Source organism: Typopeltis vanoorti, chromosome 13, assembly GCF_054136105.1.
Source record: "Typopeltis vanoorti isolate ZY-2024b chromosome 13, IOZ_Tvanoo_1.0, whole genome shotgun sequence".
Classification (NCBI taxonomy): Eukaryota; Metazoa; Arthropoda; class Arachnida; order Uropygi; family Thelyphonidae; genus Typopeltis; species Typopeltis vanoorti.
The window spans coordinates 96,340,890-96,359,799 of record NC_143561.1 but is presented as its reverse complement, the minus strand read 5'-3'; the positions used below and the strand labels follow the sequence as shown (position 1 = coordinate 96,359,799).

Below are 18,910 nucleotides of genomic sequence, written 5' to 3'. Positions count from 1 at the left end.
TCAGGAATACATATCCTTACTTGAAGTAGAAAAAGCCATCAAAGGCTTGAAATGTGGAAAGGCAGCAGGAGTAGATGATATTCCACCCGAAATGCTGACGTATGGTGGTATAAAATTCTTACAGTGACTGCACTGCATAGTTCAGAATAATTGGACAGAGGGACGAATTCCTGATGATTGGGGTAGAGCTCATAGTACCCATATATAAAAAGGGAAATAAAACTGAATGTGAGAATTACAGAGGTATTTCCCTACTGAGTGTTCCTGGCAAGATCTATGCAAGTATACTTAAGAAATGGTTGAGAAGAATTGGGGAAGAAAAGTTGGTGAAGAACAAGCTGGATTCAGGTGAAATAGAGGCTGTGAAAATTAGATCTTCACTTTACGACAAATAGTGGAGAAATCATGGGAATATAATAAAGATCTGTATTTAAGTTTTGTCGATTTGGAAAAGGCATATGACAAGGTGCCAAGAGAGAAGCTATTCAATATGCTGCAGTTATATGGTGTCAATGGGGCATTATATCAAGCAATACTTAGTCTTTATTTGAGTTGTAAGTCAGCAGTTAGAATTGAAAGAAGTACAGAAAGATGGTTTAATGTTAAATCTGCTGTGAGACAAGAATGTACATTATCCCTTCTGTTATTCATTATCTACATGGATCACATTATGAAGGAAAGTGGTATTAAACATGATATCAAAATTGGAGATGCCAATGTCAGCTGTTTGCTTTATGCGGAAGATGTTATACTTCTAAATAAATCCGCTACAAGTCTGCAAGATTCACTGACTAAATTGAATAACTGTTGTAATAGATATGGCATGAAGGTCAGCAATAAAAAGACAAAGACAATGAAAATAGGCAGAATCGTTGAAAATGTCAACTGTGTTGTGAATGGAGAAGCTGTGGAACAAGTAAAATATTTCAGCTACTTAGGCACGATTTTTAGTGAAGATGGTAAATTAAATATAGAAATAGTCAACCGAATCAACAAAGCTGGTATGGTAGGAAGTCAATTGAATAAATTCATATGGAGTAAGAGAGAAATTAGTCAGAACACTAAATTAGCTGTATACAAGACAATGTTCAAACCAGTTTTAACTTATGGATCTTAGAGCTGGTCAGAAGTAAAACACTTGACCAAAGACTAGAGACCACAAATATGAGAGTCCTGAGAAAGATTAGAGGTATGAACAGATGGCATCAATGGCAATTACATATTAAAAACGAGGATATTAGGAAAGAACTTGACATTGTCAGCATCCAGGAATGCGTTAGCAGAGCTAATGTCAGGTGGTATGGTCACTTAAACAGAATGGGCGTGGAAAGATTGGCAAACAAGTGTTCTCTGCCAGGTTAGCAGGAAAACGACCCAGAGGAAGACCAAGATATAGGTGGATTGATACAGTACAAAGTACCTTAGATGATAGAAATATAATATCTGATAATGTTGGAGTCTTGACAAGTAACAGACTGATTTGGAGGAAAATTGTAGATAGGAAGTTAGTAATGATGTAAATTTTTCATGTACTATCATATCCTGTACACCCCTTGAAGGTACATGGCAGGAATTTGATGATAAACTTATTTTTTTTTTTTTTTAAATTTGTGAGATATCTGAAGTTTAATAATTAATACAGATATCCCACTGACCACACTGAGAAAATGATTTCACATATTCTTAATGTGATCATTATATAACTAAAGGATAATGATGTACAACCTTGTTTGCTATTTAACTTCAAGAATTTTCTATGGTCATTCAGCATTCACACTATTCTAGTTTTTTGAATACCTTTATTCTTAGCATATTTCTTACCTTTCAAGATTTACAAAATTTTGGGATATTTGGTTCTATGATTAAGTTATTTACTTTTTTTTTTGCTTGAACTTGGTCTTTTTCACTGCATGAATTCACGAGATTATTCATGTGGTGAAAAATCTCTACTGTCAAACAAGGCTGCGGGTTGATATTTCAATAGGATGGATTTGTCTGGGAATGTTAGATGATTTTCATTGTTCTGTGAGATCACCATGCTTACTGGATATCTAAAAGTACAACATTTGGCCTTTACTGGTGCATATCTTTCAATTATTCTAGCTCTTAGCTGATCTAGATCTGTAGTAATATGAGTTTCTAATCTTTTATGGATGCAATTCATATAGAAAAAAAGTTAGTGTATTTTCAACACTAATCATTAAGTGGTTCTTTGTACAGGCTGTTTTTAGGTGCATATAATATTTAAATATGATGTATTAATTTACAATATGATATGTTGAAAATTTTGATGCATGCTAACAAATACTCTTCAGAGTGCAAATTGAATGCTCTTTCAGTTTTATGCTAGAATAGACCTATAGAATTTCATGCTTAAAGGTTTAGTTAGCTGTTTCAAAGTATTCAAACCTGAATTCCTTATTTCTCAAGCTTTTTCATCATACATTATTACCTTTTTTTAGGGTAAAGGCAGCAAAGAAGATATTAAACAGAGGATAGATGTGATTAAGGATGAAAGAGAATTGAGTAATTCAGAATATGAGAAAGAAAAATTAAGTGAACGTCTTGCAAGATTAGCAAGTGGAGTAGCTGTGTTAAAGGCAAGATTTGAGTTTTGAACAATGTATAACATGTTCTCAATGCTTTTTATTATTAGCCAAATGGAAACAATAAAACTAAAGAAACCATTTTTATTAATTCTTAACTATTAGGTTTTGCAAATCTTGTGGTATACTTCAGGAAAAATATTAAATAATGAAAAGTAGAACCAAGTTTAATTTAGCCTTATAATCCTATTGCAAAATAAGTATAAGACCAAAGCTGCTAAAAAACACAGCAGCCATCCAAGAAGTTCTTAAGTAAACAAAACTACAAAAGAGCTGTAACTCCATAACTGTGATGGATAAAACATTAAAGATTTAAAACAGCATGAAATAAAAGTAGCCCTCACCCCTCTACACTTTATGAAGTATCCATATTTTTGTCCGTCTAAATTCGCCACTAAACTAGGAGTCCATAAAATCTGGTGCTCTTAGGAGTATTTTCTGTGATGTTCTCATCTGACACATCAGATGTTCAAAAGAAAACATAAATCAGGCTTAGCATTTCACAAAACAGATGGTCATTAACCACCCAGGCAAGAAACTGCAATGGCATGTGCTGTCTACAACAGTTATATCTATAAATTCAAGGAGACCTCTGTAATGCTATGCATCCAAACCCAATATAATAAAAGTCAAGGACTTATTTGGTCCTCTTTCATCAACCATATCAACCCTGCACACTTGGATATGATGGACTTAGGACAGTACAACATGGACATATTAATAAATATAAGTAATAATCATTGAACTGTTTATTCCTTTATTCATGTCGTGTTTATTAGATTTGTAACATACGTTAGTTATGTTTCTCTGAGAGAAGCATACATGTAAGGTATGCAAAACCTGATTGAGTTAATTAACATGATTTTTTTTAGTTTGTTTGGGCAGTACAAGCAATCTAAACCATAGAAACGAAACCTAAAAGATGCATTATAACATGCTGCTAAAATGAGTAATTATGTGATGGAATGACATTACCCAGAATTGATTCATTTTCATGCTTTTAGAAACTATATTTTCTTTTGAATAATAGAACAAAATGAATATTTCAGTATTATAAAGCAGGATTGAAAGTTAGAATGAAAATTGAAGTAAAAGAAATTAAAAAATTTTTATTTATTTTTTATTAAAAAATACTGAGGTTTACCTGCGTTTTCTACTAACTTTTATGATTTATGTAGACATGGTCACATTTCATTGTATTGCTTAAGTTGTTTGCAGTCAGTATTAAAAATCAATTTTATCTGCAAAGTGCATAGGCTTTACAGCTTCCCTCACACACACACACACACACACACACACACACACACACACACACAAGAAGCTGCAGAACATACTCCCACATGGCATTAATCTGATATTTCTGTAGGGATGAGGTTAATGGAGGAAGTGATCTGATTTTATCTTTTTGAAGAATGTTGTAGTTTTTAGAATGAACTTCATGAGGAAGGTTGTACCAGAGAACAGAGGTAGATGGAATGAAAGATGAGGAGTAACATGTTTTGTGCGTTAGCAATTATGAACAGTAAATGAATGTTGCACAGCTGCTGCTTGTGTTATGTAGGTTTGGCTGAAATTCAGAGAATGATGCATGTCAATTCTGCTGATAGAAGTATTTGTAGAAATATAGGTCTGAGAGGTGATGTCTGGAGAGAGTCAGAGTAGGGGGGGGGTTGCAATTACCAGAACTGCATTCTTTTAGACAGCATCAATAATTTTTAGAGATGTTTTTAGTATACCATCCCCAAAGTGAGAGCAATATTCTAAGGTTGGCATATTTACAGTTTGTACAGAATTAGTAACCAGACAGGCAAAAAGTTATGTCTTAAGTTAAAAAGATGCCAAGATTTTTGTAGACTGATGATGCTAGAGAATTCATGCTTTGTGCCAGGAAGGCCTAGATGTACAGTCAAGGGAGAGATATTTGGCTTTGATCTTAAGCTGAGTATGATTAAAAGTAAGGTAAGGGTTCCTCCTTTGTAGGGTGGAGAGATCAAAAATAATTTCTGAGCACTGAAGGTAAACTAGGTTGTCATCACCCAATCAAAAGAGATGTTGAGATCGGAGTTCAGATCATGAAGTTTGCAGTGTTTGAACACATGGAAGGTTTATCATGTTAGTAGGAGAAATGGTGGGTGGCATGATCACAGATAGGATTGAATGTCAGCAAGAGAACACTGATATGAGAAGCAGTGCAAGTTATGAATGTCATGAAGAAAGTTCCATGTTTGGTCTCTAGAGCAGGCTTTCTAGACTATGTAAAAAAATATTATTATTACATAACCCCTCCAGGGAGTCCAAACACTCGTCGAGGGAGGGCACTTACTCTACAACTCTTGTTCTCCACCACTCAATCCACCAACCGCAACTACTTTCAATCATCTACACCAACGCCATCTACTGCTGACCACTAGTATTTTCACGACATCTATGCCCACAGCAGGATTCGAACCTGCAGCCTTTTAGCTGGAGAGTGAATATGCTAACCACTCGGCCAACCAGGCTGGCTGATATAAAACTGATAAAAATAGAATAAAGGAATCTCTAGCTTATCCATAGTACAAAATGTACTATAGGTTTGCTAATAACCTTTTGTGGCTGGGAGCAACATAAATAACTTTGGATTGTCTACAAGATATTTTATGTTAAAATATTTTGCATACTTTTTAGCATGCTCTGTAATAATGTAATGTTCTTTTAAGGAATAATATTTTTGAAAGATTTTGTTTTAGCATTTATTATTTAAATATAATAACATTTATTTTTTTTACAAAATTTTTTATATAGACTAATCTTAAGTTCTTTCCTAATAAACAAAGGTAGGAGGAGCTAGCGAAATAGAAGTTAATGAGAAGAAAGATCGTGTAAATGATGCTCTGAATGCTACTAGAGCAGCAGTTGAAGAAGGTATTGTTGCAGGTGGTGGAACTGCACTTTTAAGGTGTATTCCTGCTTTAGATGATGTAAAAGTAGATAATGAAGATCAGAAAACAGGTATGATGTAATTGTCCTAAATTCCACTTAGAGTAAATTGTATATAAAACACTTTTAAACAGTCAGCTTTGTTCTCTGCAGAGACTGCATATACAGCTTACTGAAATATTTCCAGTTTTGTGTGTTGTGCTTGAAGGTTGAAATGTTTGTAAATCATCAATGCTACTTGTGCAAAATACTGCTACAAATTTTGTGAAAATCACCAGCCAAGATACTTTAAAAATTGAATACAGTACCAAAATGGATATGGTGTACATCTAGTTGAATTAACTTACAAGGAACAAGAGAGAAAGTGGAAACAAAAATTGCAGTAGAGAGGTTCATTGATTGTTGAGTAGTACAGTTAATCTAAGATACTATTAACATTATTTGAAGCAAAGATGTCAGGAAAAAAGACCAGAAGAAAATAGATTGAATTGATACAACTGGGACTGCCTTAGAAAATGGAAAGTAAGAACTGATCAGATGAGAAGCCTAACAAATAGTTAGGAAAAAAATTGCCCATATGAAATATTAACAGACCTTTGTGCAGTAGCACAAAGGTCTGTTAATATTCCTCCTTCAACCTCCAGTAGTGTAGTCTGTTTCCACCATTGTGGATCTCATGCCCTAAGCAAGTTTTGCTGCTGACACCTTATAAAAATACCTCCCTAGTGGGAGGGAATGCCAACTAGACCTCTCTCACCAAGTAACAGATAACTTTCATTACATTGTGAAACATTAACATCCAGCATCAAAGTAGGTTTTTTGTCATATATAGTCTCTGCTCAGGTTTCTCTTTCATCCCTTTACAGAGGTTTGATATATCTGTAAAAGGTGAAACCTTTTACAGATATATCAAACAAATCATATTAAACAGTGAGCCAGTAGCTCTTCCATTTGAAATACAGTATTATGTAAAGCAGCCTTGCAGGTTGGTTGCAACATATACTACACAGGATCGAAACCTGGTGGTAAGATGTAGAAGACCTCATCTGGATCAGAGTATAGCAATATGCAGGGGATTATTGTAGAAACATGTACAGATAACAAAAGACTAGATACTTATTGATATGTGACATGTTAAACTGAAAGTTATCAGTTTTCATCCCTGTATTGTATGTCCTTATTCTGTAAGTTTCTGACATCACCAACCATGAAAAACAATAAAAGGAGGAGAAAATTTTGTATGGAATTGTGAAACATTAACATCCAGCATCAAAGTAGGTTTCTTGTCATATATAGTCTCTGCTCAGGTTTCTCTTTTTACAGATATATCAAACCTCTGTAAAAGAGGTTTGATATATCTGTAAAAGGTGAAACCTTTTACAGATATATCAAACAAATCATATTAAACAGAGAGCCAGTAGCTCTTCCATTATCTTCCAGTAGCCTTCATCCATCCAAACTAGTCTCATGTCTTTTATCATTCCAGTAGTACTCAACAGGATGCTCTTAAATTTCTGCCATACTCTGAGTAGTTTTTGTTCTCCTAGTCCTTACTCTAGTATCTCTTCCAATGCACACATACAAAACTTATTTTTAATTGTAATATAGATTAAAAATGATTGTACAGTCAATTTGCTGTAGCAAATTTTTAGGAACTACAGAAGTAGTTTATGGTGGATAATTTGGTATAGTGAATTTCCTTTAATAGCCTTGTGCTTGTTGAGGCTTAGTTGGAACTTTTTGATGGTTTGCTAGAGATTAAGTTTGATGTACCAGTTCATTACATTGAGAATAACTGATTGGTTAAATGTTTTTATTGCTGCAAAACCTATAACAAATCCTGTCTGTGGGATGAGGTCAAGGTTGTCTTGGAGGAAGGAGCTGTCCACAGAACTGAGGCAGATGGAATGAAAGATGACTGGGAGTATCTGGATGTTTAAAAGATGTTTAACAGTTGTTGCTGTATTTTACCAGAAATGGAAATATAACGGATGCCAGTTTCATGCTTATGCTGATGGAAATATCTGTAGAAGAGACAAACATTGGCTAAATAGTTGGTAAGAGAATCAATGATCAACTATGAGCTGCTCTCTTCTGAATAGCATCAAGAATTTTTAGAGGTTTTAGGTGTACCAACCCAAATATGAGAGTAGTATTAACGGTTGGGCAGATTTGTAGAGAGTAAATAACTGGATTGATGAAAGTAACAATCTTGAGCAAAAGAGGATGTCAAGTCTTCTGGAAGCTGACACTGCTATAGAAATGATGTCATTATACAAGAAACGCTAACAGTAAGGGTCAATCCAAGAAGAGAGGTCAAATCTTGACTGTTGGATTTGAGGAATTCTGACTAATGAGGGAGTTGAAGAATATCTAATTCGTCTAGGCCATTCAGCCAAACAGAATGTCATCAGTATCAGTGCTTTCTATTAGACTACATATATTCTCACTAGTTTATGTCCCCAGAATCTGATTCACTACTGGAAGTCTGTCCTTTCTCATCTTAATAACACATGCATTTGTATTTTCTGCTAGAAATAATGATTCAGGTAGAACGTGGTATCCACAACCTTCCCAACAATATCAGACTAGATGTAGCAGGTGTTCTTACCCAAGCTAAACCTCCAAAAAGCAACCTATCTAAAAAATTCAAAGCTCTACAGGAAATTAAAAACTAGTAGTAAAGTAATAATTACTAAAGTGGATAAGGGAAATGCCACAGTAGTTCTAAACAAAACTGACTACAGGTACTATTAGATCGGTCTACTTATCTCCCTATAGAATATGATTCCACCAGCTCCCAAATCAGGACACTATAGGCTCCTTAAGAAGGTTACTTCTTGGCCTGTGGAAATGACTAACAAACTAAAACCTTTTAACTCTAGACCCCACGCAGAATATATGGATATGGACTTCCAAAAATCCATAAACAGAATGTGCCTTTACATCCCATTATGGATGGCATTGATTCCCCCACATACAAATTAGCCAAAGTACTCACACAGCATACTGGCAATGCACTTTCACACATACAAAAATTCAGCCCACTTTAAAGCCCGTATAGAAAACCTCTCACTCCAACACACTGACATAATGGTCAGTTTTGATGTCTCCTTATTTGCCAATGTCCCACTCAAAGATACTTTGGACCTCATCCAAGCCAAATTTCCTCCCAATATTTCAGCCCTATTTTAGTTCACCATAAACTCAGGCTATTTCGTTTGGCAGGGAAAATTCTGTAAACAAATAGAGGGGACAGCCATGAGTTCTCCACCTCTGGCCAACTTCTTTATGGAGACCTTTGAAGAAAAAGCCTTAAACTCGGCTCCACTTAAACCTACTGTTTGACTACGCTATACGGATGATGTTTTTGCTATTTGGCTGCATGGCTTAGACACACACAACTTCTTATCACACTTAAACAATCAACACCCCAGGATCCAGTTTACCTTGAAAAAAGAAAACAATAACAATCTCCCTTTATTAGACACTGATTACATGCCAGCCTAATGGATCCCTGGCTTTCTCTGTTTAAGGAAAACCTACACATACAGGTAGATACATTCACCAGCAACCCCCCCCCCCCCCACCACCTCCCAACAATATAGGATTATAAAAACCCTATTTACAGGTCAAAATTAATCAGTTCAGATAATAATGACTTTACTACTAAACTTAACCATATTCTTAACACCTTTTGTAGCCAATGGCTACAACCCCCATAAAATCCCAAAAATATTAAAACCAATTAACCCCAACCCCTCCTCCATAACAGGGACTACTCTAATCTATCACCATTCCTTATATTCAGGGTACTTCTGAAAAGCTAACAAAAATCCTAAAAATATGACTTGACAACTTGTTACAAACCATATAAAAAATTGGCATAGTCTAGGGCATGGGTGGCCAACTTTTTATAGTTCATGCGTCAATTTTTTCATTTTTTAGTTAAGATGCGCCATACAAACTTATACCACTTTTCAGCCCTTTTAAAATATGGTAATATGGATATATTTAACAGTTATGCATAAAATGATTTATTATATATATAATAATATAGACACTTTTAGCAGTTTTAAATAAAAGGATTTCAATATAAAGACAAGATAAACATTAATTATTTTATTAACTTTTGAAATTGCTTTGCTTTTGCTAAGCTTGTAATGTTTGGAGTTAAATCAGTTACAGAAAGCATCAAATAGTTTTACAAATTTGAATCAGTCAGTCGCGACCATAGTTTGTTCTTAATAATTTCCATTTATGAAAATGCTTGTTCGCATCTGTATGTAGTTCCAAAATGACAGATACAACTCTGAGCAAATTTTCTCAGTTCTCGAAAATGTTCACAGGGCAACGATCACCAGAAATTAATTATATCAGAAGCATCTGGGAGTGATGGAAGTTCATTAAATTTCATTTTCAATAAATTGGTTCTGAGATCAATAAGTTCCATTTGTATGTTACTAGGCATTGTCAAGATTTTTTGTTTAGTAAGTGAAAAGGGATTTATAAATGCAAGTATGCAGTTCTCCTTCTTCGGCAAAGTCGCTAAAAACGAATGTTAAATAATCTGAGTGAGTTTCTCATATTCTATCAAGTTATCATTATTTTCAACAGATTCACTATGTTCTTTTAAATGTGGAAATTGACTTAAATCCCCATTTTCTAACTAGGAGATGAACAGTTTTAATTTCATTTTGAATGCACTGATGTCATTTACTAAGCTAGGAAGCAATTTGTTCTTGCCCTGCAGTTTCAAATTTAGATCATTGAGGTCGCTGGTAACATCAACTAAAAATGCTAAATCAAATAGCCATTTCTCATCACACAACAGGGCTTTTTCCTCATCAGCTAATCCTTCTCTTCCAGAAAATTACGAACACTTTCTTTCAGCTTCCAAAATCTACTGAGAACTTGTCCTTTAGAAAGCCAGCACACCTCACAATGAAGGATAAGATCACCATATTCCATATCTAGCAGTTCACAATATTCTCTGAATTCTCTTACGCTAATTTTATTCACACACTTTACAACTGGTATCATAACATGCCTCAAATTTAGAGTTTTTCCACACAGAGATTCTTCATGTATAATACAGTGATACTTTAGTAGAGAACGACCTAAAAGCCTTTCAAGTAAAGTTACAGTCCCAGAAACTCTACCTATCATTGACGGTGCTCCATCAGTGCACACACCTTTGAGCTTACTAGAATCTAGTTGTAGATTTTCTAGACATGACTTTACTTTGTCAAATATGTCTGACCCTCTGGTTTTTCCATGAAGTGACTCAAGACCAATAAGTTCTTCAAAGATGTTAAAATTACCATCAATTCCTCTTATCATCATCAAATTCCTGCCATGTACCCGCAAGGGGTGTACAGGATATGATAGTACTACATGAAAAAAAATTACATCATTACTAACTTCCTATTTACAATTTTCCTCCAAATCAGTCTGTTACTTGTCAAGACTCCAACATTATCAGATCTTATATTTCTATCGTCTAAGGCACTTTGTACCGTATCAATCCACCTACATCTTGGTCTTCCTCTGGGTCGTTTTGCTGCCAATCTGGCAGAGAACACTTGTTTTGCTAATCTTTCTTCGCCCATTCTGTTTAAGTGACCATGACACCTGAGATTAGCTCTGCTAACGCATTCCTGGATGCTGACAATGTCAAGTTCTTTCCTAATATCCTCATTTTTAATATGATATTGCCATTGATGCCATCTGTTCACACCTATAATCTTTCTCAGGATTCTCATATCTGCAGTCTCTAGTCTTTGGTCAAGTGTTTTATTCTGACCCAGCTCTCAGATCCATAAGTTAAAACTGGTTTGAACACTGTCTTGTATACAGCTAATTTAGTGTTCTGACTAATTTCTCTCTTATTCCATATGAATTTATTAAATTGACTTCCCACCATACCAGCTTTGCTGATTCTGTTGTCTATTTCCATATTTAATTTACCATCTTCAGTAAAAATCATGCCTAAGTAAGTAGCTGAAATGTTTTACTTGTTCCACAGGTTCTCCATTCACAACACAGTTGACATTTTCAATGATTCTGCCTATTTTCATTGTCTTTGTCTTTTTATTGCTGACCTTCATACCATATCTATTACAACAGTTATTCAATTTAGTCAGAGAATCTTGTAGACTTGTAGCGGATTTATTTAGAAGTATAACATCGTCTGCATAAAGCAAAGAGCTGACATTAACATCTCCAATTTCGATATCATGTTTAATACCACTTTCCTTCATAATATGATCCATATAGATAATGAATAACAGAAGGGATAATGTACATCCTTGTCTCACACCATATTTAACATTAAACCATCTTCCTGTACTTCTTTCAATTCTAACTGCTGACTTACAACTCAAATAAAGACTAAGTATTGCGTGATATAATTCCCCATTGACACCATATAACTGCAGCGTATTGAATAGCTTCTCTCTTGGCACCTTGTCATATGTCTTTTCCAAATAGACAAAACTTAAATACAGATCTTTCTTATATATTCCCATGATTTCTCCACTATTTGTCGTAAAGTGAAGATCTGATCCCGACAGCCTCTATTTGACCTGAATCCAGCTTGTTCTTCACCAAGCTTTTCTTCCACAATTCTTCTCAACAGTTTCTCAAGTATACTTGCATATATCTTGTCAGGAACACTCAGTAGGGAAATACCTCTGTAATTCTCAGAGGTTTTATTTTCCTTTTTATATATGGGTACTATGAGCGCTCTACTCCAATCATCGGGAATTCATCCCTCTGTCCAGGCTTTCTGAACTATGCAGTGCAGCCAGCCACTGTAAGACTTTTATACCACCATACTTCAGCATTTCTGGTCGAATATCATCTACTCCTGCTGCTTTTCCACATTTCAAGCCTTTGATGGCTTTTTCTACTTCAAGTATGGATATATATTCCTGACTGCATGCCTGGTCAGTGTTTTTTACCACTGTGCTGTCATCACTGGTTGTTTCATTTAGTAGTTTTTCAAAGTTATTACTCCATACTTCAAGGATATAGTTTTCTCCCGTTTTCATGTCACCTTTATCATCTCTAACTCCTTTTACAGCACTCTTTCCTCCATTCCTAAGCTTCTTCAACAACCTCCAAATATCTTACCACCTTCTTGATATTTATTTTCTATGTTCTTGCCAAAATCCTCCAGTGACTTTTGTTTAGCTAGTTTAGCACAGTGTTTAGCTTTCTTACATTTGTATTCTCTAAGAGCTGACTTATTTGCCAGGAACGTTTGATATGCTTTCTTCTTTTCTTTCACTGCCTCTTTAACTTCCTGTGTCCACCATGGAGTTCTGATTTTTCTATCCTTGCAGACAACTTCACCACATGCCTCTCTAGCTGAATCAATCAGGGTTTTCTTCAAGGCTTGCCACTGCATCTCCAAGGTTTGATTACTGTTCTCAAACTCTTTCATTTTTTCTTCAATAATCTTTGTGTATTTTAGTCTCGAGTTCACATCTGACAGCTGCTCAACTTTTATTTGCTTTAAAACTTTCTTACATGTTATTCTTTTCAATATGAAATTCAATTTTTATCCTACTCAAGACTAAATAGTGATTGCTTCCAATTTCAAATCCTCTATACACTCTGGTGTCCTGCACCAGGGAGAAAACATCACTATCAACAATAACATACTCAATGAGACTTTTCTTATTCTTTGCCTCTTCTCTAAATGTGAATTTATGCACATTTTTATGCTGGAACATGGTGTTAGTAATAACCAGTCCATGTCCTGAGCAGAAATCCAACAGATATTTGCCATTATTATTAGCTTTGTGGGGGGGGGGGGGGTGGGGGGGGGGGGGGGTGGGGGGGGGGGGGGGTGGGGGGGGGGGGGGGTGGGGGGGGGGGGGGGTGGGGGGGGGGGGGGGTGGGGGGGGGGGGGGGTGGGGGGGGGGGGGGGTGGGGGGGGGGGGGGGTGGGGGGGGGGGGGGGTGGGGGGGGGGGGGGGTGGGGGGGGGGGGGGGTGGGGGGGGGGGGGGGTGGGGGGGGGGGGGGGTGGGGGGGGGGGGGGGTGGGGGGGGGGGGGGGTGGGGGGGGGGGGGGGTGGGGGGGGGGGGGGGTGGGGGGGGGGGGGGGTGGGGGGGGGGGGGGGTGGGGGGGGGGGGGGGTGGGGGGGGGGGGGGGTGGGGGGGGGGGGGGGTGGGGGGGGGGGGGGGTGGGGGGGGGGGGGGGTGGGGGGGGGGGGGGGTGGGGGGGGGGGGGGGTGGGGGGGGGGGGGGGTGGGGGGGGGGGGGGGTGGGGGGGGGGGGGGGTGGGGGGGGGGGGGGGTGGGGATATCCACTTAATTTGAATAAATTTACTTCGGCGAATCAAACTAATTTATTCAAATTAAATTTTTTTAACTAATATAATAGTGTATGCTGTCTTTCCCTAAAAATTAACAGTGATGATGTACTGTACTTTCATTAAAGTTCATTACTGTGGTTATTATGCAATTTTGTTTTATAGTTAATGTACAGGTACCTTTAAACATTAAAATTATTCGATATTTATGTAGTAAGTATACAGGGTATAAGATTTTCATATATCATCTGGATTTTAACTATTGCAAAATATAATCACAAATGTTATTTTTAATATTTCCTTAATGCATTTTTACTTTGTTTAGGTCTTGAAATAGTAAGGAAAGCTTTGAAAATGCCATGTATGCAGATATCTGCAAATGCAGGAGTGGATGCTGCAGTAGTTGTACAAAAAGTCATAGATTCGACATCTGCTGATTTTGGTTATGATGCACTTAAGGGAGAATATGTTAATATGATGAGTGCTGGTATCATTGATCCTACAAAAGTAAGTATGCTCACGTGTGAATTCAGTACCTATAAACTAAGGACAGGATTTTTGTTCTATAGTCAGTTCTCACTATAGAGACAACTTGTGGAGACCACTGATATAGTTTACTGTAATGATTTTCCTTTAGAACAGCATTATGCCTTTAGGATTCTGTTCAGGACTTGATTTTTTAGTTTGTTATAGCAAGTTGAGGTTTTTTTTTCTTCTTTATAAAGATGCTATTGTAAAAGATGACCATACTTAATTTTCCTGGATGCATTTAGAGCATTGTATTAATTGGCTTACCTAGTTGGCAAAGTGGAAGGCCCCCTCCCCCATCTCTGCAACCAATAGGTTGTGGGTTTGAATGGACATGTATACATGTAATGTTTTGGGAATGTCTGTTGGTGGTTTCTTTTCATCCAGTGTGAGACCATCACAATACTTAATGGAGAGCTGAAATAGATTGAAAATAATGCTTTATTTGATCTCCAGGGCAGGGCAACTGGATTGTCTTGCCCTGTCCTGTAGGTTTAAATCTTTCATGAGTGGGAATCATATAATAAAAATGAATTGCACTCTTCAGACTTTTGAATTACATAGTATGCATTATAAATTTCTAGATACACATTTCTGGACATCATTCAGAACAGAATTTTTATGGGATTACTGTTATTGTATCATGCTATATCGTTATAAATATAAAACTGATTAGGTGTCAAGAGCTTGATTAACTTTTTTAATGATAATCCCACCCATGAAAGATTGTAAATTTAACTTACATTAGTACCATGGATGTCTCAAAGGTTAAATAATATGAAAATCTAGAGACCAAAAGTAATACTTTTTCTCAAGCATCTTGTTTTCAGTAGACAGTTTTTTTTCTCTCTCTCTCACACACACAGCAGTTGAAATACATCTCTTCACCTAAAGACACAAATACTTTTTTCATAGTAGGATTTCACAACCTGACTTAGGCTTTATTATTGTTATTCAGTTTTAGATAGATTCTTGAGAGCCTCCATAGCTCAGTTATACACAAGGTATATACAAAGGTTGCAGGGTCTTTCATCCTGCAAAACAAATCGGATATAGGATTAACTGCCTTATCACAAGCAGCACCAAGGTTTCTAAAGAAGGCCAAGTTCTTGGCCATGACAGGACATTAAGTATAACATGAAAAGGAAGAAGGAATGAGATGAGCTCGATTCTTCTTGTATTTCACTTGTCCCAGAATGGACACAATTTCTGTCTTCTCCAACTAGCAGCCTCAAAGTTCTCATCTGACTGTGACATGGATATTTGTGAATATCTTATGGGGTAGATGAATTTTGTCACTTGGTGCAAGACACCATCCTGCATGTTTGGAAGTCTGGAGTGGCTTAACAAAGTTCTATATTTGTTCTCTAAAGAAGGATTTCTGGATTACTGAAGCCACCCATGGTACTAATTTTGCAGTAGGCATACAAACTTTTGTAGGTGGGGTTTCACATAAATAGTAGAGTTCAAATAAATCTTAATTTTTTTACAATTATTCCCACCTCTCGGATAATGCTAACAAATTTTAAAAAGTGAAACAGGAGAATATTCATTGAAAAGCTGATTCTAGTTGGGGATCTAAACATCTGAGTAGAACTAGCACACCTCTTTTAACATAAAGATGGCATAAATTCTTATGAAGAATGCACACAAGAAATTAGAAATTTTTATTCACTTATGTTATTGTGGGTGGCATGATAGTATGACCCCCCCTCCCCCTAGTCCAGGGTAAAAATGTTAGTGAAAAGAAAAAAGTGTACACAAGTTTTAAAAAGGATCAAAGTTGAGCAGACTGAAGAAGCAAACTGTAGCCTCATGTATACAAATATTCTAATATTTGTATACATTCCTGTGGCTTTTAAGAGGGTTGCAGCTGATGAACAGTCCTCTTCCATGCCTCTCTATCTCTTGCTTCTGTAAGACTTCTGCCTCTCCAGTCTTTGTTGTCTTTCCATTGCAGTCATATAAGAACCTCTTCATTGCTCACTCTATCAGTCCAGCTGATATGATCCATTTTTCTCAAGCACCACATTTCAAATGCATTCAATTGGTCACTCATCTCTTATTGATCATCCAGGACTCACATCCATATGTCCCCATGCTCCAGATTATTGTCCTTGAGGATTCTTACTTTTAACTGTTTGTTTAGATTTCTGTTCCCTAATATGTAGTATAGTTGGAAAAATGCTGCTTTTGCTTTTTTAATTCTGTTCTTAATTTCATAATTAGACCCCGTGTATGTTATCCAACTCCCAAGGGATTTAAAACTTTTTACATTCTATTACAGGCCATTCAGTGATTTCCTTTCCTTGAAATCTTCATCACTTTTGTCTTTTGAATGTTTAGTTTCATTTTATCTCTCTCATTTTCAACCCCGTTCAGTCTATTCAAAATTCTTTGCAAACCTTCTGTTTTGCTCATAAGTACAATATCATCTGCATATCTTATATTATTTATCAGATATCCATTTATCTTTATTCCATCCTTCAGATCTTCCAAGGCCTCCTTCATCATCCATTCACTATAGACATTAAAAAGGAGTGGGGACATTCCACACCCTTTCTTGTGGGGATCCATTCAGTATCCTCTCCTTCAAATGTAACCCTAGCTTCGAGGTTTATATATTCTGAACAACAGTGATAATTTTTTCATCTATTCCTACTTTATGCAAAATATCAAATAAAATAGAGTGATTAGCATTATCGAAAGCTTTTTCATAATCCACAAAGCATAGATAGAAATCTTTATTGCACTCGATCGTTCTTTCCCTCGATATCCATAGTGTTGTAATAGCTTTCCTGGTTCCCCTGAAACCAAATTATGCTTCATTTAATTCTCTATCATCTGTTCCATTCTTCTATATATTATGTTGATTAGGACTTTTGCAACATGGCTAATCAAGCTGATAGTTCTGTGCTTATTGCAATCCATCATTCCTGTAGTCTTGGGAATAGGAATAAAAATATATCTTACGAAGTCTTTAGTTATTCTATCCTCTTCTGGACCTCTATTAAAGATGATGGATAGAAGTTTTATTCCTTACTTTCCCAGTGCATTCAGCAGCTCTCCTTAAGTATCATCCACTTCCGGAACTTTCCTATCCTTTATTTATTCTTTTAATGGCTGTTTCAGTTTCCCATTCCTTAATTTCTGGGGCATCTTCATTTTCTATCCATTCCAGATTATCTTCATCTCCATAAAGTTCTGTTGCATACTTCTTCCACTTTATCATTTTCCAACAAAATTTTTTCCTCGTTTATCCTTCAAAGCACTGCTTTTTGTCCTTCTCTTCTTCCCTGAAATCAAGTTCAAGCCTTCATAGACCTTTCTCATATCCTTTGTTGAATCATTTACCTCTATTTCTTTGCTGACCAGATTAATCCAGTCTTCCTTTGCCTTTTTAGTCAGAATTTTTACTTGTTTATTGATCTCTTTATATCTGACTTGGACTTTGTCGTTTTCTTATTCATCCATTTTTTTCTATCACTTCCCCAGTAATCCAGGGCTTCCTCCCTCACCCAGAAGACCTTTAGCACATTCCTTAATTTTCTCTCCTAAATCAATCCAGATTACTTCCAGGGGTCTATCAGTACCAATATTGCTGATCTTATTTTCTAGTTCAGCTTGATATTTCTCTCCGATATCTTTTCTTTCTAGTTGCATTTTCTTTGTTTATTCGTTTTAATCTGATAATCTGATTTTTACTTTGTGAGCAGGTTGTGGTCACTTCTATATCTTGAGTTAATTAGTATATAATTAATCTGATTTCTCATTTCTTCACCTCTCTGCCCAGATGCTCTCCAAGTATACAGTCTTCTCTCGTGTTGTTAAAACCAGGTGTTGGTCACTATCAAATCGTGTCTTCTACAAAACTCCACCAGTGTTTCCTTTCATTTCTTTCTCCCAAGGGTCCACCGTACCATCCTCTCTTCCTTTCCCTATCTTTGCATTCATATCTTCCATTACATTATCTGTTATTTTTCAAATGTAAAAATTCCTCTATTTGTTGATAGAACTCTTCGACTTCTTCATCTATATGATCTGTTGTAGGCAAGTATACTTGAATTATAAGGATATTTCTAGGTTTGGTTTTTATTTTCAAAGCAATCACTCTTTCAGATCTCTGCCAATATCCCTCCACCATGTCAGCTATCCTTTTAGCCAACATTCCAGCATCTCTTTGATATTCTTCTCCTCCTGAGTAAATAAATCTAAATCCATTGTCTGTTCTTATCTCCTTTCCCTTTATATCTAACCTCTGAGATTCCAAGAATTTATATCTTCATTCTTTTCATTTCAAATATATACAAATATTACTGGAGGGAAAAAAAAATGTTTGAAAACAAAAACCAAACCTTAAAAACTCTTAACACAATCTGAAGAAAACACACCCATCCAATGTCATGAGAAAAATTTGGCAACAAAGATAAAAAATTATCCATAAAAAAAAGTTTAGTGAATTCAAGAAGTTGAAAGCATGTCCTGGAAAAGAAGAAATATCAAATTCCTGGCAAGTCAGTCAGTGGGTGCACTGC

General features: G+C 36.3%; 1 protein-coding gene across 1 annotated transcript in view; it reads left to right on the top strand.

Annotated features, from left to right (window-relative positions):
• The window catches only part of LOC150100395 (heat shock protein 60A-like), a 112,664-nt gene that overhangs the window by 78,990 nt on the left and 14,764 nt on the right, over window positions 1–18,910 (top strand). The window contains exons 9-11 of the mRNA XM_090402752.1: window positions 2,463–2,600; window positions 5,423–5,597; window positions 14,173–14,354. Of these exons, the coding sequence (XP_090258878.1) occupies window positions 2,463–2,600; window positions 5,423–5,597; window positions 14,173–14,354 (495 nt within the window). The remainder of the gene's footprint in view (window positions 1–2,462; window positions 2,601–5,422; window positions 5,598–14,172; window positions 14,355–18,910) is intronic.